Source organism: Oxyura jamaicensis, chromosome 4, assembly GCF_011077185.1.
Source record: "Oxyura jamaicensis isolate SHBP4307 breed ruddy duck chromosome 4, BPBGC_Ojam_1.0, whole genome shotgun sequence".
NCBI lineage: Eukaryota > Metazoa > Chordata > Aves > Anseriformes > Anatidae > Oxyura > Oxyura jamaicensis.
Window position 1 is genome coordinate 9,067,915 of NC_048896.1, and position 27,952 is coordinate 9,095,866.

The 27,952-nt window shown below is 45.0% G+C and overlaps 1 protein-coding gene across 1 annotated transcript; it reads right to left on the reverse strand.

The window, feature by feature from the left end:
* Position 1: 1 nt before the first annotated feature.
* PLS3 (plastin 3) lies at positions 2 to 27,952 on the reverse strand (the record flags this gene model as incomplete). Its single annotated transcript, XM_035324212.1, has 15 exons — positions 27,864 to 27,952; positions 18,301 to 18,387; positions 11,146 to 11,309; positions 8,480 to 8,609; positions 7,909 to 8,041; positions 6,610 to 6,691; positions 5,770 to 5,935; positions 4,470 to 4,612; positions 3,138 to 3,164; positions 2,930 to 3,025; positions 2,204 to 2,399; positions 1,551 to 1,629; positions 1,152 to 1,266; positions 893 to 1,026; positions 2 to 29 (listed from the first exon to the last, which is right to left on the reverse strand). Coding segments are annotated over exons 2-15 (1,560 nt in total), but the record flags the coding sequence as incomplete, so codon positions are not given.

Here is a 27,952-nt window from a genome sequence, read left to right on the forward strand (position 1 = left end):
CCAGGTCCTCGAGGACGTTCAGCGTGTACCTGAGCACAGGCAGAAAGAACAAGACAAGGCTCAGAGCTTGGGCTAAGTCCCAGCAACCACACTGCCTGGATGTGATGCAAGCTCATGGCAGCATGGAAAGCATTCACATAGTATCAGCTCTGCTTTTTAATTTTTTTTTTTTTTCATCTTATTTTTTTACCCCTTTGGCAAAAAAGGAGTCATCTATCCTATCTAAAGTGTGATTGCTGTTAACAAGTCTAATGAGGTGAAGCACCTGAGTCTTGTAATAGCAACTCACAAAATTGCCTGGACTGAAGGTACTGTTTAATCTGTTTGAGCATTCTTGCCTCTACTGCCAAATACAGAGCTGAGATGCAACTAATCTGCAGATATATCTTAGGTATTTGCATCATCTTAGAGAATTCTTCAGAACTAGATAAAATGATAAAGTTAATATCCCATTTTGTTAAGTGACACCCCCCCCCCCTTTTCAGTTCTGACTGGGGTTATGAAGCAGCCCCAGAGTACATCTCTTTCACAATTTCCAGCTAAACATTAGAACGGTCATGCCAGCTAGGCTTTCCTTCCTATGGCTGCTACATGTGGGTCAGCCTCGAGCAGGCGAGAGAAGTGATCCTGGACAGCAGGACGTTCACAGATCTGACACAGACTCACTGGAGGTCTTGTCTCTGCTTCAGCCTCTCTTATGCAGCAGTGAGACCAGCTCTGCCACAGTTTTGTCCAGCTGAGTCTTGAAATCTCACCAAGGACAGAGGTTTTACAGCCTCTGTGGGTAACCTGTTCCATTGCTGCAGGCAAAAATCTCACAAACCTGGCAAAAATCTTCACAAACTCTGTACTGAAGTCACAAGGCTGATGGGTTTGATCACATCAAACCTACCTTCTCATCAACTGCCAGACTAAGGCTAGTGTCAACGTTGGGTTTCCGTCATTCAGATCCTGTCCTCCAATGCCAACCAGGGAGAATTTGGCTGGATGCTTTCCCAGGTCTACAGCATAGTTGCAGTTTTCTAGCTACACCGGAAGAGAGTTCAAAGAAAAATCACTCTGAAAGCCTCAAATAGGAATTTCTAGATAACACACATTTACTTCTGCTCCTAGTGTCCATGGCTTCTTTCAAAGTATTTTGAAATGCTCACCTTTTTCATATTTGCTCCCAGCTTCGGGTATGGAGGCTTGTTAACCTTATTCCAGTCAACAGGAACTTTGATCTTTTCATATAATTGTAGTATTACCAGTGCATCTTGGAGATCACTAAAATGGAAAACATTGATCAAGCCTGACATTTCCCAACTTAAGTGATTTAGTTACATCACAAATAATTACTGCCCTTTACAGGTTGTTGTAATTTTAACAACCCTAAAAAGAAAAAAAATTCAAAACATTTTGTAATTTTCAGTGCAGAAGATATGTTCCGTGTTTAACGCCAGCTAGCTGCTAAGCTAACACAAGTTTTAGCATGGTAATCAGCAACAGATCCAGAAAAGAATTTTGCTACATAAAATTGGTTGGGTCTCTCCCAAGAACCTAATGCTTACCCGTAGAGGTGATTTACATGGGGGTTCACACCAAGGGAGTTCATCCAGTTACGGAAAGTCCGTTCCTCACGGGTCTCTCCTGAACAAAAGAGAAAGAGTTCAATACGACTTTCTGCAAGCTCAGAGCTGTATGGTTTCCCACCTTGCAGGACAGGAAGTTCTGAACAGCATAGCAGAGTTTTTCACTGGAAAGAGACTGTTTCTGCCATGACTTTTTCAAATGAAGAGGATTGCCCTGACCTCACGTTTTGGATGTCAGGTTGATTTCACCAGAGCTCAGAAGAACATGATTTCTGGAGGCCTCTTCCAACCTTAATGATTCTATGATTTTTGCAGCAAAAATGTCTTTCACATGGGAGTTAACTAACTCTCTAATCCCAGTTGTGCCAAGAATTAGTGCTGCTACAAACATCTCACTACTTTACAAAGGTGCTCTTGCCTGCGTCAGGAAATTGCAAAGCTCAGAACAGCTGAACAGGACATCAGGTACCCTCCTCACCTACCCCAAAGGAGTAAACCACAATTGCAGTGCTTAAACCTCAAATCATAGACGATACTTCAACAGAAATGCCTCCACCGGGCATAGTTTCTTGTGATTTAAGTGTTTACTTGAGATATTTCTCTCCTAATGTTGTGACTGATAAGACCATCACCTTCTAGTAGAGTCCAGTCAATGTCCTGGTTTTCAGGCTTGGTAAGTGCTGGGTACTTGTTGAACAGGTTTGCAACAAAGGCCAGATTCAGTTTGGGATTCCCACTGACCACATCTGCTGGCGTGACAAACTGCCGGCACCCGAGCCGGTCTGCCTGCTGAAGCATGTACTCTGCTCTTCGCAAGTCGTCCTTCTCCTGCCAGAGACACAATGGAGAAGATCTGTCAGGGAAGAGATCAAGCTACAAAGCAGATGGGAAGCTCCTGACAGCTACCGGGAGCAACGTCACAACTCCACCTGCCTTCACTGGGCATCAGCTGCTAATCAAACAAAGGGACAAAGCATCCGCTCTAGTCCCTGCTGCTGTTGATACACTTGTCCAGGTTTGTCTCTGCTTTTCCTAGCATGATCCATTCCAATTTTGCATGCTTTGCAAGTTTTATGCTTTTTGAACTTGATGGTTCAAAATTAAAATACGGCATGCTCCCAAAGGCAGCAAAAATCCAAAATATTTCTTAATCATACACGTTAATTGGCAGGTAGTGACCAGGCCTCATTTAAAACCAACAAATCACAACATACCCAAGGCATGCACACATCCACTGACACTTTACACACTCTTGAAACGAAGATACCCGGTTACCTAGATGTCATGGAGCAATTATTATGGGGTCACAAGTAGCTTGCAACTATACAGCACGAAGACACAACAGCCTGAATACTTACATTGAAACCTGACATGTTAATATCGATCTGAGGCTCTCCTTCTTTCTGCCCTTTAGGTGCAATTTGATTGAGAAGGTGGAAATAAGCTCTAGAATCCTGAAATGGATGAGAAATAGAACTCAGGTCTCCTGCACAGCAGTGAATACATCGTAACAATTCATTTCAAGCTCATCGTTACCAAGTCACTGTGCCTAATTGGCGTATGTACCTTTACTGAATTACCAAAATCTGTAAGCTTGACAGACAATATTAAGAGAGCACGATGGCAGAAATCCAGGCAGCAAAAAAGAAAACAAAGGGAAAAGGTTAGAAATATTTAAGGCAAATAATTATGGGTTTTAACTCTTTGCACACTGACTTTGTTGCACACTGGTGTTGGCCATTTTTCAGGGGCTGGAGGAGGCAGAAATACCAGCATGGCTTGCCTGAACAGCCCCCAACAACCAGACCATGTGGGCATCCCAACACAACCCTAATCCCTGAACAAAGCAGCCACTCCTACTGCTACAGTGATGATGAAGGTGAGTCAGAAAAGACAGTTCTGGCAAAAAGCTGATTACACAGAACCTCAATGTTTTCTCCTGTGCCTACCCATTAGCTAGAATGGTTTGAAGGAGAGATACCAGGGATGGTCACAAACTAGGAAGAGCAAAGAGCTGCTGTAATTATTCATCACTTACAAGTCCTTTCACTCCCCAGCACTGCAAAGGAGCCTGTAATATCCTGCCAGCCTATGGGCTGCATCAGACAAGCCCCAGCTGTCAGCAGCACTCTGTGTAGTTTTGAAGTTGGAAATAAAAGCGTATGCACATGCAAACACACACACCGCAAATATTTCCCCCCCCCCCCCTTCCATCCTGACAGTCCCCTCCCCCAGAATCCACTTCAGTCTTCTTTCTCTTCCTCCCAATTACTGGCCATGCAAATATGCTCCAGAAACCTGCTGGGGTTAGTGTGAAAAAACTCCACACTGACCAGGAGTCATCACCCTCTGGTTTTCACTACTGCAGAGAGTGAGAAGAGAGCCACACCTCACGCCTGAAAAAACAGCTGTTATTTCCCTTCCTCTCTTACACCCATGACAGGATGAAATGCCACCACCTGCAAGGAGCATGTGGAAATCACACTCCACAAGGATAATTATTTCACCCTGTCTGTGTGAGCTGCAGTACGCTGCTTTTTACGTGCCCTCGAAAAATCAGCTCCATCAAAAAAAGATGGATTAAGAACATTCAAAAACATACGACAAATACCAGTTTGCTACTTGATTAAAACATACAACAGTTTTGCAGCAGGATTGCACTCACACTGGAGTAAACACTCGGACAGTGCAATGCTGGGCTCATCCTCATGGCCACAGACAGTAGCAGTGTGGTACCCTAAATCTGCCCTTTGGAAAACCCCTGTTATACCTATTTGGAGTACTAAGGTTAAGAAAGGTCCTGTCTGTGGATTAAGGGCCTCATATACACATGCAAACACAGCCCTGGCCTGCTCCCAGCTTTTCCCAGGCATGCGCAGCCAGGAGAGTTCTCAATACCTTGATATCTGAGCTGAAGTTATTGATTTTGTGCCAGCCTGCATTTTCCAAGTGGAAGTTGGCCCATCTTAGGAGCAGCTCTTCTGGGGACAGTTTCATAAGGTCCTCCAGATTTTCACCATCACGAAGTAAGGCAGCCAGTGCTGGAAGAAAAATGCTTGTAAGAGGAAAGAAGGACTTTCAAAATAGGCAAACCTCCCTCCCAGAGTCTGAACTGCAGTAACATTTCAGAGTGGAAGGGCGGACACAACCAGCTACCGGTTAAGTCAATACAATTTGGGTGTTAGCGGAGTTTCCTGAGTGGGTTGTTCCACAGAGAATATGAACAATCTAGAAAACATTGTAAAAACGAGAAACAGTATTTCCCATTTTCTAGTATAACAAAATTCTCTGGAGGGTTATTCACTCACCCAGGATTTTCAAGCCTATGGTAAACAGCTTTACCACTAGGACATGATTAGGAAGCTTAAATAAAAGACACTGAAGCCCCTCCATGCATATGCTCTGAACTATTTGAGAAATTTCAGTTTTGGAGGCTGTTGCAAAGGACCAAGCAAGCACAGTGGGATTACTGCAGCATGATGGTCCCATGGCTGAGAAGGAAGTGAGAGCTCAGCTGTGGCATGGACAGCGGCAAAGAGGATTTGAGGAGAATCATGTCACTGCAAACGTGTTCCTGAAGAACAGAAACCCTCCTTCCTTTTTGGAGGATGATCTATAACCCTAAAATGATGAAAGCAGCTTTTGCAACCTCACCCACAGCTTGACATTGCCAGGTAAACTGTGCCCAAGCCTCAAGGCAACAGCACAGGGACGGGACACAAAACAGCTTCATACCGAGTGGTCTGCAACACCTAAGAGGTGCCTGTGCAGGGACAAGGCAAAGCACAGCCTGTGCATTATCAGGGAGCAGGAGGAGAAAAGGGCTGATGAAATCAAGGCGAGGCACCCTGTCTAGTAAGGTGTTAAACCAAGAAAGGCAATCCTATGGAAAGGAAAGTGAAAGAGCTGTAACATTCACTTTGACCACGTCTAGAATGTGTGCACAACCCACCCACCCAAGCCAACTTTGCAACTACAAACCAGCTGTTGGGCACTCAGCCTGGCGCACGCCCTCGATGAAGCCGATGGCCAGCTCTCCCCTTTCGGCAGAGGGGAGGGAAGATGTGGCAACGGGGCTGGACGCAACAGGGCAAGCAACGCTGGCTGGCTCAGACGCAGCATCACATGCAGCCCCTCGGCAGCTCAGGACCAAGACGACATTCATGCTGTCCAAGTTATCACTTACGGCATCATTTACCTTCATTTCTGCTGAGCTCAATGTCCGCAAACAAGCCAATCTTAATGATCTGCCAGAGAAGCCCAAGAACCAGGTGGGGTTTCCCTTCCCTCAAGTCCTCTGCACCGATATTGACAACATGGCAACCGATGGCAGATGCAGAATTCAGCGCCAGGTTCAGGTTCTCCTGTGGACAGCACAGTCAAGTGAGACACAGCCCAGGGAGATGTCCTTCATCCAGTGCCAGCAGAGTAGGGACTTCCCCCTCGTCCTTGCTCCAACATCAGCAGCTTGGAGGAAACTCTCCCAGCTGCCCTACAGTAGTAGAAGCTTTAATGGAGCTGTCACAGTAGCAGACTGAATCAATAAGAACTGAACTAGGCACAGGGGTTTAATTTCAGCCTCTGCTATTTAGTTTCAGCCTTCGAGTCAGTCACATCTAGTGGCATCAACAAGAACATGACTTAGAGAAGCAGGAAGGTATCCACATATGTGCAAACACCTGTGCAAAGACCTTTTTTACTGTGGAACAACTCACAGCTGGTCCACACCGATAATCAGATTGCTTGTGAAGATACCAATGTACATAATCAGTGCAGCAAAAACAGGTGTGAACTGAATTTCAGTCATTTTACTTATTTTGTCATTACCTGAAGACTAGTTATCCTAGTCTCTTGAACTGTACCCATACCACTAAAATTGCCAATTATGCACAGTAAAATCTGCCTTTAATAATTCAGTGCAACTTTAAAAATTTTTTCCTTTCCAGTGTTCCATAGCAACTCCTTGAGCCACCATGCTAGGTTTTCCTTTATTCTATCTGAATGTGAATTTCTGCAAACATACAGAACTGTACTGTACCTGAATTATGAACGGTGTGAGCTTCTTCTTGTTAATTGCTCTTTCGTCAATTGTGTCCGGAACAGAAAGATTGATCATTTTGCTGGTAGGAAGAAAAACAATAGTATTTGAATGACATTTTTATATAATCTCAACAAATTGTTTCACTGTTACAATACTCACCACAGTAAATTTTCTTTTACTTGTTTACTTTTGCATTGCTTTTTTTTTTTTTAAATCAATATTGTGTAAATCAGAGGTTAATATTTATGTTATCAAGAACGTATTTGGAATGTATTTGAAACTAATAGCTAAACCTGAAACTTTATACATGTCACTGGCCACCATTGATCTCAGCTGCTGGAGCAAAAAGAGCACATGAATTATTCACAATGCAGTCACTGAACTAGCAAAGGCTCATTACTACTTTGTCATCTGCTGCAAAGTCTAGCAAGGCAACGCGCTTCTTCCTACTGTACAGGTGTAGTATGGCCAACAAGAAAAACTGCACAAAACACTGCAAAAAGCTTAGTGGGAAATATAAGCCAAGCAGGTTTTAGTCAACAGAAAAACATGGTACGTGTTTACTTTATATTGTGAATTACTTCCTACTCAGTTGAATCTTCACCTGAATAATTGAATTATTTGAAACTGTGGAAAAACTACAAGCTAAAGCAAAAAAAAAAAAAAAAAAAAAAAAAAAAAGCAATGCGTAGTCCAGTAGAGATCCTTCACATAGCAACACAGCATTGCTTATATTCTGGGCTGATCTAGTTCTCCATTACATTTACTTATACTTAGAAAAAAAAAAATACACAGTAGAAGACTGGCTGTTCAGCAGCCTTGGATACCTTCTGTTTTCATCATGCAGCAAAATAAGCTATTTTACTAACCTAGGACAGCTAATATCATAAGTACTAACATTCCCACAGAGGTCACTGTCTGTCTAAATATCCAAAAAATAGGGTACTTAATCTGTCTATCCTTCCCCAAGCTACCTAGCATCAGGTTGAGCTTGCATCAGGATAACTTCTGCTCCTGCGAGGTACTTATCCCGTTCAAACTTAGTTTCAAGCCCAAAACAACGGTACCAGACAAAACCACTAGCTTGTACCAAACAGCAGAACCATCATGCATTGACACCAAAAGCCTGGGTGGATTGAGCCCCTCTTTATAGATGCAAAATCTTGTGCATGCATGCTGGCATACAAAAAAAAAAAAAACAGACTAGAACAGGATGAAAATTCCCCTAACAATGGAGTTTTGGGGGAGTATTTTATTTGTTTTTCTTTTTTAAATTCAGGAGCCATCATGACTTACCATAGCACAATCCCATCTCCCACAGCTTTGAACAGGTCATCTGTATTTGGGTTCATTGGAATAACGTGCCTACAGTCAGGATCATTTTCCAGGGCTTTGTTTATCCAGTTTACAAAGGCATATTTTTCTTCCTCTAAGATAACCAATTATAAATTTAATACAGGGTTCTTCACAACACAGCACAGATTTACCCAAAACAGTGTACAATAGCCCAGGGAAAAAAAAAAAAAACACTATCATAACCACACTATTTTATTAGACAGTTTAAAGAAATCTGAGTTTGACTTCAAATCATCAGAATATTCCTGTCATTTACTCATTACTTTACATCTTTACAATGTGCAAACGTGACACAAGGACGCCATCAGCAAGCACAGTTAACAAAACAAGCAAGCACACATTTCGTTTACACACTGCTAATCTTGCGTTACACTATATTCCGTCCTGCTCTCACCTTGATCTGTGATCATTCAACTACTGGAGAACAAAAGCAGAGTGTGGGGCAGGTAGTAGAGGTCTACTAGTTTTGCCTCCACTTACCAGAGAAAAGAGGTGAAAGTCAGAGGAGTACCTGAGTAAGAGTGCTGCGTCCCCTCACTGGAGAGCTCCGAGGTGCCCCCGATCGCACAGATTCCCTCCTTTCTGTTAATTGCTTTTCTGAAAGTTTTAGCAATATCGCTGCTTTTCACCTCTTGGAAAATCTACAATTTAAAGTGCTCTGTTAGACAAAAAAAGATTGCCTTCATAAAATGAGAGGGCTACAGAAGTTATCTTCTATTTCTCAGCTTTAAAGCAAACTTCACAGTACGACAGCAAATGTGAACGGCCTAGCAAAGTTGTAGTGGTATTAAATTTAACACAGGTAGGAGGCAGAGACTTGTCCCACTCCCTTTTAACACATATTGCAAGTGGCAATTGAAACAGAAGCATTAGGCTTAAAGTAACTCTCACACATTTACCTTTTCAAGTAGATTTCAAGGGACCACAAGAAAAAAGTGAAACCTTTGCAATATGAAGGCAGGTACGCATGCAGCAGTTTCCACAGGACCAAAGTTGAGAAAGCTGTTGTGTAATTTTAACCTTTCTGTGTAAGCCAGATGCTCATGTGACTGTGACTTTAGTTCACACACAAGAGTTCGTCCACAGCCCACAGGAGACAAAAAAGCAGTACTCTGATAAGAGCATAACAATCTAATCTGCAATAATCCATAACAGGTGTCTCAGGTAAGCCTTTTTCTAGCAGGTGTGGACTAATGGACAAAATGCTCTTGTGTGAGAGCAGAAGAGATGCTTTAGCACTGAAGGACTATGCTGTGTAGTTTGTGCAGGTTGCATGTTACTATTAGTGGCCTTGAGTTCCTATAGAATTGAGCAACTGTTGGGAAAAATACATTCACTGGTTTGAAAGCCTAATGTAATTGCATCAAAACTTAAACAAACTAGTTTCAACCATACTGAAAATAAAATTGAAAAAAAAAAATAAAACCCCTTTGTTTTGTTCATGCCTTCTTTGCTCCTGCCAGGTTTCTGCAGTGCTGGGTTCCTCATCCATCCCAACCCAACATTCTACTATCTTTTTTTTGATCGCACACAAATCTTGCAGAAAAACATAGGTAGGTTCTCCAAACACTGCCCAGGAAAAGGCAATGAAATAGCACTGCAAATAGAACAAGGTGCTGCTGTTAAAACAAGACATGGGGACTAGCCTGCCTGGCTGCAGAGGTGTCACCTGGCAGGGTCAGCATGCCTGGCTGCCATACTTTATCTTCCCCAACCCTTAAACACGGGAAACATAGCAAGTCAGGACAATGGTGCAGCACAGAGTTAAACCATCTCCTGATGGCAGGCAGAGATTTTGCTCACCCCAGTGATCAGGCAGAGCTGAGTGAAGATTCAACAGCTCAGAGGTTTGGGACTTTCTGTTTAGTTGGTTGATCTTAAGTCTGTTTAAAAATAGTTATGTATTTTTAGTTTTGCCAGATTCTTACTGGTATTGCACACCCTCTCTGGAAAACGTGTTTTAACACTGAGGTACCTTGACTCCAGCTTCAAGGTAGTTCATGTCTTACTTTTTGTCCAAGAAACCACAGCAGAAGTGCTCACAGTTAGAAAAGGTCAATGGTTCTGTTGGTAAAAGTTCTGTAACTAACCTACTGTATGGATTAGTTGCCTCTAAGACAACTAATGATGTTTACTTGATCATTGGTACCATTGACATCTGACAGAAGACATTAATTTCTTCCTTCCTAGTGCAAAGTTAGAGTTATGGACGAGTTCAAACCAACAGCTGAAACATGCACCCAGCATGCAAGTGTTCACAAACTGCAAACAAACTCCAACTTACTAGTTGACTCCGAACTCAAAAGTTCAGAGGGTCTGAAAACAATTAAGGAACAGAAAAAGGTAAAGCTACATTAAGCAATATTGAGAGAAGTAGTAGCTGACATGAAAACAGCTCCCTAAATGCACTGCTCATGTTTTATATTACTCTTCCAGTATTCACTCAGAATATAAAAAGGATAAGGAAAGGAAGTGTTGTACTTTTGAAAATAAAAAGACAAATTAATAAAAAAATCTGACCTATTTCTGAAGAAAAAGGCTGAAGGAAAAATGCTGAGACCCATCCTCCAACTTTTCCCATTTCCCTACTCCTGGTTCTTCCCTTTTAAGGCAACAAATGGATCTAATTTTTCCTAGTTCAGCATCTAAATTAATCTCCAAGTGTGCCTTGAAATGCCCTCACAAATCTTCAGCAAATGCTTGTAAGTCCCATTAAATTGAGAAAGGAAATTATACCGCTTCACAGGGAAAACAAGCATTCATCTGTATGCCTGGAAAAAGTGAGCAGATTCCACTCAGTACTCTAAGTTTGGAGAACTGGAAGTCTCTTATCCAGTTGTCACTCCACATGGAAACAGGCTTTTAGCCTCGAATGGACTTTTCATAAAGCAAAAGCATGTGGAAGAATATTGTTTTTGGTTTGTGTTGTTTGAAAACCAACATGGTTTTTCCTCTGTCCAAATCGAAAGGCTGGCAGCAACAGCACAACAAACCATAGAAATCCCAGTATATGACCAAAGAGCTACTGTTTACATGGTAAGGCCTCAAAAGTCATCATTAGAAAACTAGGATTGTGTTAAAGTCAGCCCCTTTTAGCCCCCTTTTCTCAGCTTTGTCTAAAAGGAGCCCCCCAGGCCATCTACCAAAGATTGCTGAAAATTCAGAAATATCACTTACATAGACAAATTCTTCAAAACTAATCTTCCCATCTTTATTCTTGTCGCTGTCAATCATGAGCTTCTGGATGATCTCTCTCACTTTGTACCCAGGGAGAGGCAGGTTGGCTTCCTTGAAGAGCTCGTGCAGCTCGTAGTCGCAGATGAACCCATTGCTGTTGAGGTCTAAGGATTAAAAGGGGCAGGAGAAGGCCATTTAGAAATATGTCAGTCATCCAACAGGATGAACTCCAGACACTGGGGAAGAAAAGAAGCCCCCACCCTCAAACATGCTTTAGAGCAAGCAACCTTTACGCTGAGGACAGAGAGTTTAAGAAGGATTTCCTAGTACGATCATCACAATCCACACGTTTTAGGGCTACATTACACAGACCACTCCTCTTTGCTGAAAGCAAGAACTGTGCAGGATGCAGACACACAGCGGGGCACCTACACAAAAAATACCAAGTGCAAGAAGTACACCATTCAATGGACACCACTCAGGAATCAAAGGTGCAAGTTAAATACGCATAGCTCATCCTTGGAACAGAGTGCAAGCCATGAGATCCCTCTGTCTTTGTGCTTCAAAGCAGAGCTGAGCAGGACAGCTCTTGATACACAGGACCAAGGCTGTTGTAAAAAGTTTCGCAAGAGAACATCTGTGTTTTCATAAATCATCTCCAGAGTTACTTTTTTACATCTGAACTGCACTGCAGCTGGGTTTGTGCGTTAAAAATAGAAGGTAATGAAACACAGCACTTTTTACATTCTGAGCTGAAAACACTAAGTCAGCTCTGCGTTTCCTTTTTTTAATCATGTTGATAATGTTATTCATTTATTGCTGACAGAAAATTGAGGCCAGACATTTTAATACAGCCCAAGAAAGCTCTGCAATGACATTCACTTTGACGGTCACTGCCAAGATACATCTCACTTCACACTCATTGAGATGTGATCACCTACCAGATCTGGAAAGAAAGAAAACAAAAATAATTGCAAGCCTGGAGCTTTACACATCAACAGATCCCATCCCCTTTGCAGATGTTGTCACATTTGCAGATCATGCAGTGCAAATCCAGCAGCCCCAGTCTTTCTTCAGGCAAGCATGGTTTTAATGCCACCAGGGAAAGGCACAGGCTGGGTGCTGCCTTCTACAAGAGGACTAAGGTGAGCAAACATCACGGTTCCCAGCACAGCTGGTATCCAGGTTTAGCAAAGTCATGTCCACAAGAGGCCAGAGCATTTGAAGCAGCCCGTGCACCCAGATTTACGTCCCAACACATAAGTGTGACCCTCCAGCATGGCCAGAGACAGGGACTGCAGACATGTTGTGCTCTTACCACCAGCTCAGAAGTGACATTAAAATCTGTTTGCTGTAGGCATGTGGCGCAGACAGCCCAAGGAACTTGATTCAGTGTGCAAGCCTCCATTTCTAATATTTATAAGGAAGCAGTCTCTCCTTAAGGCCACGGTATTAAACTGCATTCAAGCAGAAGCTTCTGCTCCCCAAACACCCATGCAGATCACAGCCTGCATGACCAAAGAGCTGCCCCTGCCCCAGCAAGCTTTGGTTTTGTTCACACGGGAATCTCATACCACCGCCACTTGGGTCAGTACCTATGCTTAAAGGGAGATGCTTTCTACAGTAAAATAAAGCAATTAGGATAGCTCAGAAGTCCGGTTAGTTAGCATATTTTGAAAGTCAATTTACTTTTAATAAGGTGGCAGTAATGGTTTTTAAGCACTAAAAACCAGTAAGCAGCATGTCCTCACCATTGCTCCACCCCCTCCTCATTTTCCAGGTCCGTATGGGATTTTAAGATTGTTTTTATAAGTTAGCCAGAAAGTGAAATTCAAACACTTCCTGACAAATATCCGAAGTAACAGTCCCTGGATCTCAAACTAAAGAACATTGAGTTCAGACAATAAATACATTAAACTACTTTATGAAGTGCCAGTGTTTACAATAATGCTGATGAAATAAAGTGCTTGGGGCCAATGATTAATGATAGCAACAGGCTGCTGTCTGGCTTTCAATTTTAGAATTTTATTCAAAAAATATAAGCTTACAAAGGCAAGCTTTATCTGAGTCCAGTCTGAGATGTCATCAGCAAACTATTTCCCTGTAGGTAAATCACAGCTTCTTCTGTTACTGTTTTCTTACTACTAAATTTAACTACATAATATGCGTCTTTTTTCCATCTCACATCCAGTGAAAAAAATAATAATCAGACAAGGAAAAGAAGGGACTTGCTAATCTCCAGGGCCTATGGACCTGAAACAGATCTTTCCTTTCACCTTCAGCATGCCTGAAGCCTACACCCATTGCTTCAGCCTGTGCTTGGCTGAACTATCCACAGTCCTGCGCCATGCTGCCAAATAAAGCAGGTAAATCCAGAAATACCCGTTCATCACTTCTTCTGATCAGTCCACCTCCTAAAAACGAAGTTTTACATCTATCCAAGCGTTAAAGAGGCAAACCATAGAGAAAAATAAGGTAAGGCTTCAAAATACACATTGTATCCTTGATGGAATCATTAAAGTGATTTTGATTGGATCTGTTAACAGTTTTTCTCTTGACATGACATTCAGAAGAGTTTCTGAACTAGACTTGCATATGCCTTGTCTGAGGCTATTGAGAAGTGAAAGAGAAAAAGCAACATATGGGATTTCACAAGGCAAAAAGCCACTTGGGTGACAGCGAGGAAATGAGCTCCAGTCCTCATCTCTAATACGATGTGTAGAGATGCACCTTGTAAAGGATACTCAAACCTGTTTAGAGCTCGGTTCTGTGTATGAAGCCCCGCATGTCTTTTAGGGGTACAATCCAGTTCAACAAATTAAACCCTAGCCTTGCATTTATATTGGTTTTCTTGCAAAACAGGAACTGTAACATAAAAACACTCTGGAATGCAATTGAGGAATTAGCCCAGCCCCTTGTCTGGCCCATCCACACAACTTGCTTCGCTGAGCTCAGCCTCTGCCTGCAAGCATCACATCTGGCTGCAGGTCAGATATCAGGATTTTCCTGCAGTTTGGTCAGTATTTGCCCACGATGCTGGTGAGGTACATCAGCTCACCCCCATGAAGCAGCATCTTCCCATTCTTCGCGGTTTGCCAGGCTCAGAGTTTTCCCTCTGCTCACTGGGGAAAAAAATTAGAAGCTCTGCAGCACAAAGCGTCATTCAAAATGCACATTTGCATGCAAGCGCATACAACACAGGAGTGCAGCACCAGGAAAGATGCTGCCCATTACGAGGGACTGTGCACTGGCTGCTCCCAGCACCTGCTTTGGGCTCAGTCAGCACATAACACAAGTTTGAAGGACTCCTCCTGGTGAGAAACACCCCTGAACTCGCTCAGAACCCTCTGGTCCCAGGATCCACATTCTTCCAACTCTTAACAACATCCCAAACACCCATCTATAATAGCTACTTTTCTACAGTATCCTGGAAAAAAAGAGTCACTGATTTATTTCATAGATTGAAAGGGCATCTATGTCCCAGACGCTTTGGAAGTGGGAATTACCAGTAAAACAGGTCTGTTGGCAAAACTGCAAGACCCCACACCAAGTTAGAGGTTTTTTCAGTAAAGACACTCTCATTTCAAGTTTTAGCTCTTTGGCCACAGAAATGCAGATTTAAGCATTAAAACCTGATGGATATGCTAGCCCATGGTTTTGGCTTGGCAGCAAAGCCTGGTAACTAGTTATTCACTGCGTGGTGGAACATCTGACACAGCAGTCAAATATACAAAGCAACATCATTAAAAAAAACAATGTCCCCTTCCCAACACCAGCAAGATCTGTAATCGTTTCCAGCATTGCTACAGGTCCACCATATGGTGCTTTGCTGGATGTCCTGCAACAGGGCAGATTTCAGACAGGAGGAGGTCTAAAATCCTTCTCTAACAAAATCTAAAATGGTATTCAACAGTTGAAGAGGCTGTCAAAATAGAAGCTATCCCAAACAAAATCCCTTAGCATATGACCCAGAATTACTAATGGAAGAAAGCGAAATTGTTTTACCAGACAAGCTACAGCCTGGATTCATTATAATCTGCCTGATGGAAAGGAAACTACAGCACATCTGAAGTTTCCTATTTCCACTGAAAGATGCATGCATGCCAGCATACTAAACCTGCGAAAGGTCGCCGCCGTGATATATGGCACCACCTCCTGCCCATATGCAGGTGGCGCAGCAAAGCCGCAATAAACAAAACGCCAAAGCTGCTCCAAGCTCTGGCTCAGCTTCCTCCAGACAAGTCCTTAAAATAGCTTAAATAACAGGATGCAAGAGGGGAAAGTAACCCACACATTTCCTTTTAAGGACATATGCTCTCAGCAGGACCACAGATCCCTGTTTGCCTTAAGCTAACGTTTCAGAGCATTGTTCTGCACCTCGCAGCATCGAACAAAGTGTTCAACTGGGCTATGTTTTTAAGTACTTAGTGTTTCCAGAAAAAGATGCTTATCTCGCTATTAGGATCAGGGAGGAGGAAGACAAATAAGCAGAGCAAGTTTGCAGATTTTGTTCTGCCACGCCTCTTCTGTGGAGTGCCACTGTTTGGCCAAGTGCAGCGACATTGCACACCAGTTCTGTGGAACGAATTCAGAGATTGGCTGAGATTGGGAGCAAACAGCTCTTCCCCCACTAACACAGGTTGTTCAAAGCACAAATAGTTATTATGTCCCCTCTTACTTTTTTCAGATTTTTACTTTTGTCAGATGGTAAAATGTTCCTTCCACCCCTGCTGTTATCACTTGGCTCGCTTTCAGCCGCAATACCTGGTTATTGGATGCAGGGCGTTGCCTGCCCAAGCTGCAGCTGACTTTAGTGCTAACCTTAAGCCACAGTTTCTCATCTGTGGACCAGACTGCTTCTAGCAAGCAGCAGGTAGCCTACAGGACTTGCCTTTTGCTGTCAAAACAGCATACCAGATGCATGGGAGAGAGGGGATACCTGCAAGAGGCACGGAGAGCAAGAGGTGACAGAGTACGCATTAGCAGACCTCAGGGACACCCTGATACTAGAAGGCTGACTATGTACCCAGTCCAGCTGTACACAGAGCAACTGATCAGACACACATCCTCAAAGCCCTATCAATCCACACTAGCAACAGCTGTTGTAGTAGGAGCGTTCCTGGCCAGAGCTGCGGCTTGCCCCGTGCTAGAATTAAAGCAGGTCTCCAGGAAGCCAGCGCAGCCATGCACTGGAGCTTGCACATCACCTGGTGAGCAGAAATCACTCCATTAAGTGTTTCTTCCTCCCTCCCCACATCTCCCTTAAGACATCAAAGAAACCAGCTAGCTGAGTTTTACTCTAACCATGCATTCAAAGTCTTCCAGGGAGCTGGATTCTGAAGGGGAAGAAAAATCTCAGTTTAAACAGCAGCCTCAGTCCAGTGTTTTTGCACATTCGCTAGGGACACCATTAGAAGTTCCCTGAGGAAGCCAGTCACATCATTAGCAACCAGTTATATAGCCCAGGGCAAAGATGGCTCCTTTAGGCAAGAATGAAAGGAACAAGAGCATTAAAAATGCTCTCGACAGGCACAGGCCCTCCCACAGCAGTGTCTGTGAACTGTGCCATGCCTAAAGCACACAGAACAGAAGGCAGCTAAAAAGAACTAGTAGATCTCATCACACTTGTGGGTACATCCTAATGGCTAATTATCACATTTTTTAATACGTAAGTTTTGACATTTCTTTTATATTTGTAAACTGAACAGGGACAGCAGAGCAAGCTGGTTTCCTAAAACAAATCACTATCTGACCTGAGTTTCCCACTGCTCTCAGTGCAACGGCAGACAGCCAACCTAACCTCAATACTTTCCCTACACACTAGTGACAAAAAGCCACTCTATCCATCCCAGTTAATCATTTTAAATTTATCCAAAGACAGAGCGGGCTGCCCGCACCCATGTCTCAAAGTTTGCAATTAGAGGTGCATTACACCGCTAGAAGCACGATGGTTACTCACCTACCTCTGTGCCAGCTGGCTTCCACCTGCTGCAAAAGTCTGGGACAAGAATAAGATAGGAGAGGGAACTGCCTAAAACACAACTTGCTTCATATCCTGACAGCAAACACTATTCTGTGAGAATTGGTTACCTTTGAGGACTACTTTTTCCCCTACATGTTGTTAATTTAGAGCAAGCAAGACTTCTGTTCAGATGTGAGGCAGCTACTGACTCAGAGCAATAACCAGTGCTCAGGCAGCAGGGATGTGCAGCCGGGGAGATGAGCAGGGGCAGATCTGACCACTTGTGCAATTTGCTCCCATCCGGTGCCAGCCCCAGGCGCGGTTCCCCAGCTGCAGGCACTGACCTCAGCCCGCTGCCACCATCCTGCTCCCATCCCACCACTCCCTGGCCTTTTTCTGATCCTCCTATAAGCCCTAGCAGGAAACTAAACCAGCAGCAAAGTTTTCTCCGTGATGTCAGCTCTCTGCCCATTTAAGCTTCCCGAAGCAGCCTGCCAGGGGCTTGTGCAACGCCAGCATAGGGGAGCAGGGAGGCAGGCGGAGGCAGCAGGCTGCAGCTTGGGCAACCAAGCATCACGAGCTGCGAGGGAAGGGAGACCCAGGGAGAAACAGAGCCACCAGAGGGCACCGCACGTGCACAGTGGCCACAAAGCATTTTATTACCACCGCAAGTTGCTCTGTAATGTCCAGGTATGCAACCACTAATTAGGCTTTGCCTGTAAGCTCACCAACCATGGTGCCTCAGATGCACCTGCACAAACCAGAAATGTCGAGCCTACATTTGCCCTCTGCACAGCTAAGCCCCAGCCACCAAAGCCAGCAGCCTCGGGGCCAAGCGCTGTGCAAGCCCTGAAGGGCTGCCTGGGCCAAAGGAGCACAATGCCTCTTTGGGTTTTTCTTCCACCATCTGCAGCCAGAGAAGCCCACCCAGAGCACCAAGGCAATGTTGTCCATCAGCACTCGCTGGCAGCCACACTGCCCGCGTCCTTTCCTATGCACTCCTTGGCTAGAAGTGACAAGCAAGAAGCAACAAGACTGCTGAGGGACTCCTGGGCACGAAGACGACCACGAGACGAGGAGACTGCCTGTGTCCTGCTAGCACCATTTTTCATGGTTGTGGGATAAGTCCTCTTCAAACGTACAGCAGACAGGGACAGTGACAGGCAATGAGAAGTGACCTCACTGCAACTTACCAACTTTGGCAAAGGCCTCCTTGAGTTCTTCCAGCTCATCTTTGGAGATTTGCGTGGTGATGGCCATCTCATTAATTTAGTGAGTACCTAAAGAGAGAAAAAGGACACTGTGTGAAACCACGCTGCATTCAAACATGTGCAGTTTTGAACAGCAGTACAGTAACAATCGGTAACAAGGTCACCGTACCTCTCAAAGAGGCATTTATCTTTCCACTAAGAAAAACAGATGTGAAACTTGGAAGATGGGAAATGTGTTCCTTACCAAGTCAGAAATCCCATTAGCTTTGTTAATATTTAGCTCTCTGTATTTATTTTACAGGCTGTGTTATTCTGCAGACATTAAGGTACCCACTACAGGTACATGCTGTAGTTTGAAAAAAGTTCATATCTCCAGGGATTTTCCACAGCTTTGAACAGAATAGATATCTACAATTAAAATATTAATACAATAGATACTGAATGCTCTGCTTGCCCATTTGCCCACTCGGAGCACGCAACTACCTAAACCAAATAAAGATTCTGAACAGTACCTGAAAAAGGTCTTTTTCCACAAAATAGTATACCTGATATTGCTTACCAAAAGGAAATCCGCTTTTCTACAACAAAACTCTTTGAATAAACACCAATTTCCCAGAGTCAGTCTCTCAATGGCATGCAAGGAACAGGCTGTTTGCACAGCCACTGACCCTGTGCACACTCCTGAGCCAGGCATGCCAGGAACACTGTGAGCAAGTGCCTTACAGCCAGCAGCAGCCCCACACCAGCCACGAGCACTCAGAAACCCAGACCAGACCAGCTTCAAGGGTGTTTAAAGAAGCAAAGGATGACGCATGTATTTCCTGCCCCCATGTACCCTAATCCTGCTTTCCAAGCACTGGTTAGGTGGCAGCCTGCTAGCCTAGAGAAGAGGCATCACCAAAAAGATGGTGAAAGACCAGGGACCTGCCCATGTCCCCTTCCTATGGCTTGTGACAGCAGCGTCAGATGATGTTGGCACTTTGACTGATACAAACAAGAGGGAGCAGTGATTCATTGGACATGCAAACAGGACAAACCCTGTGCAGAGGCCTCCTGCAGATAAAACTGTGGGCACTGCTAACAGTGCCCACATTCCAGTGCACACACTAGCTACAGACTAGCTAAGGGTCTTTAAAAATGAGGATCTGGGCAGGTTCAATGCAACCTGCAGTGAGATTTGTAACCCAAGATTTTCCAACTCTTGGTTAGCTACAAAGTGGGAAAATAAAAGGTTTCCTCCTCTGCCTATGGGAACAGAGGCAGCCTACACCTCTGTGAGCAAAAGGATGAAGGCTGCTTTCAGGTTTACAGACCTTCAGAAGACAGGATCCCAAACGGGCTGGCTCACTGCTTAAGTGACAACCCAGGCTTGGGTTCATGAATACCTCTGCTCTGACTAGCAAGCCTCTTGTCTGAAGCTCACAGCTGCTCCACAGCACTTGCTGGGTTAAGAACACAAGTTTGCCCATAGCTGTAAATATTCATTTTCTGTAATACTTCACGCAGTCTGGAAGGAGAAAAGTCATTAGAGATGAGAGCGATGGGCAGGCGTGGCACCCCGGGAAAACAGCACTGACAGGTGCCAGCAGCAGGGAAAGGCAACAAGAAGTTGCATCACTGCGGAGCCACGAAGGGGAGCAGATCAGACCCCAGCTCCGAGCATCCGCAGAGTTGCCAGCAGGCAGGCGAGATATTTAACAGTCAGCAAGAGCCACTGACAGCCAGACAACTAGCTTCAGCCTTGGGTTCATACTACAAGAACAGGGCAGGAGGAGGAATTGCTGCAAAGATTGTTCAGGTTCACAGAGTAAAACAACACCATGGTAAATTTTTACAGCTGCTCCTCTTGCTGGGTGCCCAATCCACCTGACCAGGACCTTCTCCATTACCGAGCCAGCTCCTCTGTAGCACCCAAGCAGCCCGGTCCTTGGGGCCTCCAAAACCAAAACTTGGGTGTTTTTTTTTTTTTTTCTCCTTTCCCCAGGGGATAAAACAGTTGCATGGCAACGAAAACAAAGTCAGCTCTGAGAAAGTTCAGTGCACGGTACCAAAGGTGGATTTCACAACTGGCAGAAACACTCTGGTATCGAGATTGGAAGCAGTTTCGGCTACACATGGCATCACCTCCCAGGCAGGAGAGGCTGAACTCTAACACTAAAGATTCAGCCAAGCCACCCTCACTCATTCTTTTTTCCTAATCCTCACTTGCTCCAATTCATTTTCAAACCATTAGGGCTTCTCTTAAAATGGACTTCCAAGAACATCACTACCTATCCATTTCATTGGAATTTCACTTGCTGCTGTCTATCTCTACCATCTTTAACACCAAAACAAGAAGCTAACACCACGGTAAGCTGAGAGTTTTTTTTTTTTTTACAAAAGCTGCATTGTTTGATTATCAGAGAATTATCACACGCAGGATACGCCCTACCGTTGTTTGCGTGGGTTTTCACTTGAAAAAAAAACCAGTCTCCATGCTTTTCATCTTAGCAAGTCTATGAAAGAGATTTACCTCTGTTTTCCTATCACTTTCTTCTTTCTGTTTCTCAAGTTGAGAGGAGAAAGAGAGAACTTGAACCATGAGAGAAAAAAAAAAGCAGACACCTGACTTCATTATAGCTGACTGAGAAGGGGAAAGTGTTATGATACAACAAAACAGGATTTGAAAAGGTTAGTGAGACGGAGGAAGTTATAAGTAGATAGGGACAGTTAAGCTCCTAGAAGGATTTTATGGAGATTTGTGGGTTTTCCATTTTGGTTGTTCCCCCCTGCTTTCTCCCAGTGAAGAGGATTACACCTACATTTGGCACACTTGGTTGGAGAGCTCTTCAGATTTTTTTTGTGGTGTGTTGCTTTGCTTTTTTGTTTGTTTTTTTTAAATAGCTGAGTCAAGGGCATTCAGAATTGTGTTTTTCATTCAGACACATTTTTAAACAATTGGCTTTGTCTTTACAGACATAAAACCCCTTTTATAACACTACACTAGTGATCACACATCAGCTGTCTCTCTCAAAGCCCTGGTGGTGACCCAGCACCGCGTCCCTCATGCCTCACCACGTCCCATTGACTTCTATTGGGAGAAGAGCTTCTGTAGGGCGCGCAATGATGGCCAGAGACAAATTCTGCTTACAGACCCATTTTAGAGGGAGGAAGAGAGAATGAGAGAAACAAAAGATGACAGAAGCTGACCCCACGCTCACTACACACCCTGGTGACGAAAGGCCCATTGGTCAACGTGCACAGAAACGGATCGTATAAGGAAGTAATTCCTGCTCAACATCCCTTCACTCCTGCCTGCACCCCTCCACCAGGAAAGAAGAGCAAGGGGGGCTCCCTGCTGCCGGGACTTATTAAAGCAGCTTCACGGAAGCACACGGCCAGCAGGCGTGCAGCCCATTTATGCGCTTTGAAGACCTCACTTTTTGCTGGAGATGAGAGCTGCTTTAAGTGCATCTCAGGTTTTCTAATATCAACTCCCTTCCCAGATAGGAGCTGTATCAAGTTCCTGTGTAAACAAGCTTCATAGCTTCTAAGCACACCACAGTCAGCGCATCGGGGTCAGTTTATTTGCTCTCCAGACAGAACTGCAATACTGGCAGGTCAAATAAAGTTGCCCCAGCCCCTGTGTTTTCACAGCTGTAAGCCACCTGGAGATGAGCTGTGAGGATGCTGCATCAGAGGCATGCCTCCACTTTGGCACTCCGCACTTGCAGTGCAGACATCAGACAAGTTCCAGGAGCTCACCAGGACTTCTGGGTGGATTAACTGCTCAGACAGCAACTTACGACACCCTGTCCACGCAAAAGGTCCCCAGACAGTCCCAGGAGGGAAGCATTGGAAGCTGCAGCCTGTGCAGAGGATTGGTGGGAAGGAAAATAATTAAAAAAAGAAACAAACACAAAACAGTAGTTTGCACATCTTAAGAAGTGAAGGAATAATTCAATTTTAAAAGGACACGGCAACCAAATATTTCCCGACAGCAAGTCAAGCACTTCCAACAGAAACAGAGCTGGAATTTGCTTCTGATCCAAATGGAAGAATTTGCTTTCTTAGCAGCTCTGCACTAGTTTGAAAGCTGAGCCACTCCGTCTTTCCCTGCCCCACCCCATTCTAATATCTCCACAACTAACAGTATCAGTTTATTTACTCAAACAGGCAAATGCAGACACATTAAAGTGTCAACAAAAAGGTATTAATATGCCCCTTTTCCATCCAATTTAAGGAAAAAAAAGAAAAAAGAAAGGAGATAGGACTTGTCTTGGAACAGTGACTCACCCAATTTATATTCCTCTTTCCAGAGGAACCTGTGGTTTTGCTGTCACTTCATGACAAAGGCTCCAGACATGAGAAGGCAAGTCAGTCAGCATCAGCAAATTAAAAATACTTCAAAACTTGCACATCTTTGACCACTAATCCAACAAATACCTGTATCACTTTAGGAATAACATACCAGACAGCCAGGCACTGGGTACACCCTGCAGCCCTCTGCAAGTGCCAGACTCCCTGGGCTTGCAGCACATGCAGCAACCTCACTAATTTGGAGGGAATCCTGGTGACTCAGCAGATCTGGCCTCCAGCCTTCCTGTTGCTTACCATCCTCTTCCTCCTTGCTCTTCAGGCAGGGCTGCAGCAGCAGAGGATGGCGTGGCCATCCATATGCCTATGCTTCCCTCACCCCAGTTCCCCCTGGCTCCTTTTGCAAGAAGTTTCAGCCAAAATACCCATACTCAGCTTTATTTCATTGTGAACACAGCTCTCTTCGTTCATGCATAGCACCAAGCAACTCACCTCAGCAGGCCAAGAAGCAACCCCACGGAGATTCAATTTTATAACTGAATTTATCTAAGCTCGTCCGGTTGCTTTAATTGATTAACTGCCACCCCTCAGTTCTCCAGCTTGCTCAGGACACTGCCTTCACACACAGCACATCAAGTCCTTTCCACTTGTCCGTCCTGGTTTTGTGCCCCGCCGGCTGCTGTGCAGACACTCCCTGCGCTGCAGAGGGACAAAAGACCACAGGCAGCAATTGCCAGTGCACGGGGCACCTTAAGGCTCACTTCTTCCCACCTCCAGGTGCTGTTTAGTACATCTCTACAGCAGCAAGCGCCCCTTCAGCAGGTCTGCTTTTATTCTTTCAAATTCCTCCAAGGGTCATGCTGGGAGAGACACGCTTCCCACTGAGTTTATTTTCATCTGGGAGCGGATGAAGAGACTTTGCTCCCGTTGTTACACAACGCCCTGCCGCTGTAGGGAAAATCTGTCAAATCCATCAGGAGCAGAGATGCACACTGGAGTTCAGCACCACCCTTGGCTTGACAGCAGCTCTCTCTGGATTTGGAGACGTGTCTATGGGACACTCACCTCCAGATACACACTTGCCTCCAACAGGTCCAGGTTAAAAAAACAAACTTCTCCAAGCTAGATCTGGCAAGAATGATGCCAGAGAATTTTCTGCACAGCGCCTGGGCAGATGCCCCATGGGGACCCATGTTGCACAGAAGCCAGGGCACTCCAGCTGCAAGGGAACAACTGAGCAAGCTGGTTTTCCTGAACCTGGACAGCCTGATCCTTCAGTTTTTGCGAACTGGTCAAAGTCTTTTCTCTCCCTGCAGGACAGATCAAGATTCACTAGTTTCGATTCTCATAAATCCTTTTAAAAATGACTACTGAGCCCACCAGCCAATTCACATGCCTCAGACTCTCCAGCACAGCAACGGAGACTTTCTGGAGTGCAGCCAAGCCCAGACAGGGTCAGCACCATCAGCACCCCGATCCAGAACGAGCTGCAGCTGGAATCCACGGGAAACCCCAATTCAGCATGACAGATTTCCACTTACAGCATCAAAATAGGAATTAGCCCTTTGCTAAAAGCCCAGGGAGCAGGAAAGCCACACCTTTCAGGACAGCATCTGAAATACTGAAACAACACAGAAATTTGCATGGATCTGAGTACACAAATTTCCATGTATCAGACACAGACCAGCAGAAAGACAGCAAGAACCTGGCGATGCTCAACCACATGGCTCCCAGCTACAGCACACCGGCTGCCTCGCTGCCTCAAGTCCATTACGGTTATCTACAGAGCACTTGGAATCTGCAGGGCACAGCAGAAACCAGATAAAGAACTGCCTGAGGCACCAGTGAATCAGTCCTTCAAAGCCTGTTTGCCAAATGCTCCCCCAAAACGTTGGGCTTGGGTCCACCTCCATTTTCAGCAGAGCAGATGCCCCAGGATTAGAGTATCTTCTGAAGCCCACTAGATCAGTTTAACTTACTTCTGAATTTCAGTGATGTGTTCACATCAGTGGAAGTGGAATGATGTTCCCCAATAACTAGTTGTTACAGCATGGAACAGGTAATCCTTTCAAGGCCTCTCAGAAAAGGAAGAGAAAACTCATTCTGCCTGGAACTTGCAAAAGCAAGAACAATTCATCAGAGTGAATTCAAACCTAAATGCAAAGGGGATGGCAGGGGTCACATGTCTGCTGATGGACTGAGACTCAGAAGGCTTAATTTTAAATTCCTGGCTCTGGCACAGAAAAGTCATGCTAGTCTCTCAGGAAATTCTTATGCTCATAGTAATCCTTATTCTTGTGCACTTCACCAAATAAAGCAGAGCATTAAACACTTCCTTCTGCCTATTCTGTTTCTTAGCCATAAAAGACTTTGAGGACCCACCTCTTACCACCCATGCACAAGAAAACTTAAGGCAGCCCTCATTTTATGATGGAACCCCCAGAGCAATGGTGGAAAAGCTAGCAGATTCCCCACCTATATGAGCAAGGTGGTGTAAGAATCACAAGGATGAATCAGTGCTAACTTCCTTTCAGAAGAGGATGGGATCTGCTTGCTGAGACCTGCAGTTTACCCCTGACATGCTTTAGGCATGTATCCTTCCATTTCCCAATATTCAGCCCTAACACAGCCCAGTTCCTTACAAAGGTGGCCTCAGACCTCAGGCTGTGCCCTGGCCCACAGCAGCTGGATAAGGCTCTTCACAGATACAAGGGAGTCATGGCCACACAACCCAGACCTCCCTCCACTCCCCCAGCACTTCCAGCCCCACTGTGTGTGAGGGATGTGCCCACTGAGCACCATGCAGGATGTTGCTCTCTGGCCCAAAGACTTTCCTCCTCTTGAAAAGTCGGATGCTTGAGCCTTCATCATATTATTCCTGTAACGGCTCCCTGCTTTTACCAAGGGCCACTGCAGCATCACAGACCCCCAAACTGGGGTCCTCAGCCCCCAAAAGCCACATAACTCAGGAGCTTCTCCCGCGTTTGGTAATTAATAGCTGCTACAGCTTCCATTCCCAGGCAGCACCTTTGCTTGGCAGGTGAAGTTGCTGATAAAAAAACATTCCGTGATTAAAAGAAGCGTTACTCAGTCTGCCTGTTAGGCTTCCTGCCTGTCCAGGCAGAGAAATCAACCCAATCCCTAAATTAAATCACAGCACAGTCACTGCTTATTCCATGCCAGCAAGCAAGCTTCCCTAAGCCAAACGCCCAGTGTGACGTTGCCGATCCCCGGTGAACTGGACAATAGGGAGTTTCAGCAAATAATTTAGGGAGGGTGGGTTTTGTGCAGTCCTTCAAAAGGTACAGCCATGGCCAAGCGATTTTGCAGACTGTTTTATCAGCTTGGAAGTAAACAGCTGTCCTGAGACTGCACAGCTACGGCTGAAATCCCAGCAGCCCAGAGACTGCTGCCCATTAGGCAGATAAGGAACATTCAGAGAGAAGCACAACAATGAATGCTGAAACTACAAACCATAGCTTGAACATGGGATTATGTTTGTTTCAAAAGTCTCAAAAAAAAAACCAACAACACAACACACCAGGAATTTCACCTAAGCGATCTCTCACTAGAAAGAGCTACTGATAAAATGAGAAAAATCTTTTCCCATCCTTCCCCTGCTACTCATAATCTCATTTAAAAAGTACTTGGGAGAAAGGGAAAGAAGTCAAAGTAATTTGATTCATAGCAAGAAACAATGCTAGACTGTAATAAATCAGCTTTGCTGTATAGCTGTTCTAGTGGCTTTTGGAAGTAGAAAAAACTGTAAATTCAATGCTTATTTTCTCTAGAGGAGATGCTGAAGATCCTATCTACCCTTAACAAAAGCAGAAACATTAATCTCAGAGATTAATGTGAAAAGCCTGGAAGAGCAGAAGAGAGCTGTTCTCTTTGCCTCCCAGGAGGCTGCCATGATAGTGAAATTCAGTTTACTCTGACAGCAGGGTGTTCCCTACACTTCTCCTCTATAATGTAAATTACTACAGGGAGGAGAGAGAGCAAAGGTACCAAAGTCACCAGTCACACACCCAAACTCAGATCAGGCTAGCTCTGCTCTTGGGTTTTGGACTCATCTCTGCAAAACGCACCCGAATTAGCAGATCTCACAGCCAGGCAGGCTCTCCAAGATGTACCCAGCACTGATTTCTCTCTGGATCCCCGTGCGTGGCTCTGCCGCCTCCTCCCTGTGTCCAGCAGCTCCGGCAGCACCCAGCACATGCCAGACAGAGGTAGAGGGGAAGCAGCTCCGTGCCCTACCTGGCCTCACCCCACCTTCAGGAGGGTGGGACAGTCCTCCAGCTGACAAAGTCACTCCTCACAGCCAAGGGTTTTGTAGAAGAAATGCCAGGTAAGAGTAAAATCAAGCTACATGATAGCTCAGAGCAACACATTCAGTATAAACAAAACCAGGCAATGAAGAAGCAGCTCTAGATGTGTTTTACAGGCAAAGATTTTCAAACACGTTAAGTCCACGTTTTCCCACCATAAACAATTCAGCATTTCAAAGGGTATTTGGTATGCTCATGTGCTTGTGGTACAGAAGTGTTTTAGTCAGCATTTGGAAACAGCCAGTCCCAGCTTCCAGCATCAAGCACAGTCCGTCTGCCAGAAAACATAGCAGGCGAGATAAACTCGTCAGCTTGGAAGCCAGCTCCTGCCAACCTGCGATGCCACTTGCCACTTCCCATCCGAACAGCAGCGCAGCAGCCCAGAGCCCAGCCTCTCCTGGTGACAGACCCTGGAAGTTAGGCAGCCACCAAAGCCAGCAGCAATTTCCCCAAAGAATTCAAAGCTCCTCACTTTCTGCAAGACAAACGTTTAAATATTTAAGGCCAACATGCAAGTTTAAGCAGTTCTGTTGTTTCAAAGCCTGGTGCAGACTCCGGCTGGGAAAGACGTGCCCCAGACTGAGATTTCTGGGAAGACACACCCTCAGCACTCGGAAACAAAGTGCTCCGCGATGCAAAGTCTGTCACAGCACCCGCCGCTGCTCTGTTTGCATGTGCAGCTGAGTCAGGCACACAGATAAATAATAACCTGAAATCAGATTAAGACTCACAATTCATCTTTTTGATTCCAACTAGAATTTTATCCGCTACAGCATTAGCGGCCGCTATACGTTTTGCGGAGGATCAACCACTAAAGAAAAGCAGGGCAAGCGGTCGCAGGACAGCAAGCTCCCGGCTCAGCAGCCAGATGCCCAAGCAGCAGCGCAGCTCCGGCGCCAGCCCGCAGCGAGCTTCCCTTACCTCGCCTCCTCTCCCGGCAGCAGCAACTCATGCGAGCGCGGCAGCGTCTCCCACACCCACAGCACCGAGCTGGAAGCCCAGCGCCGCTG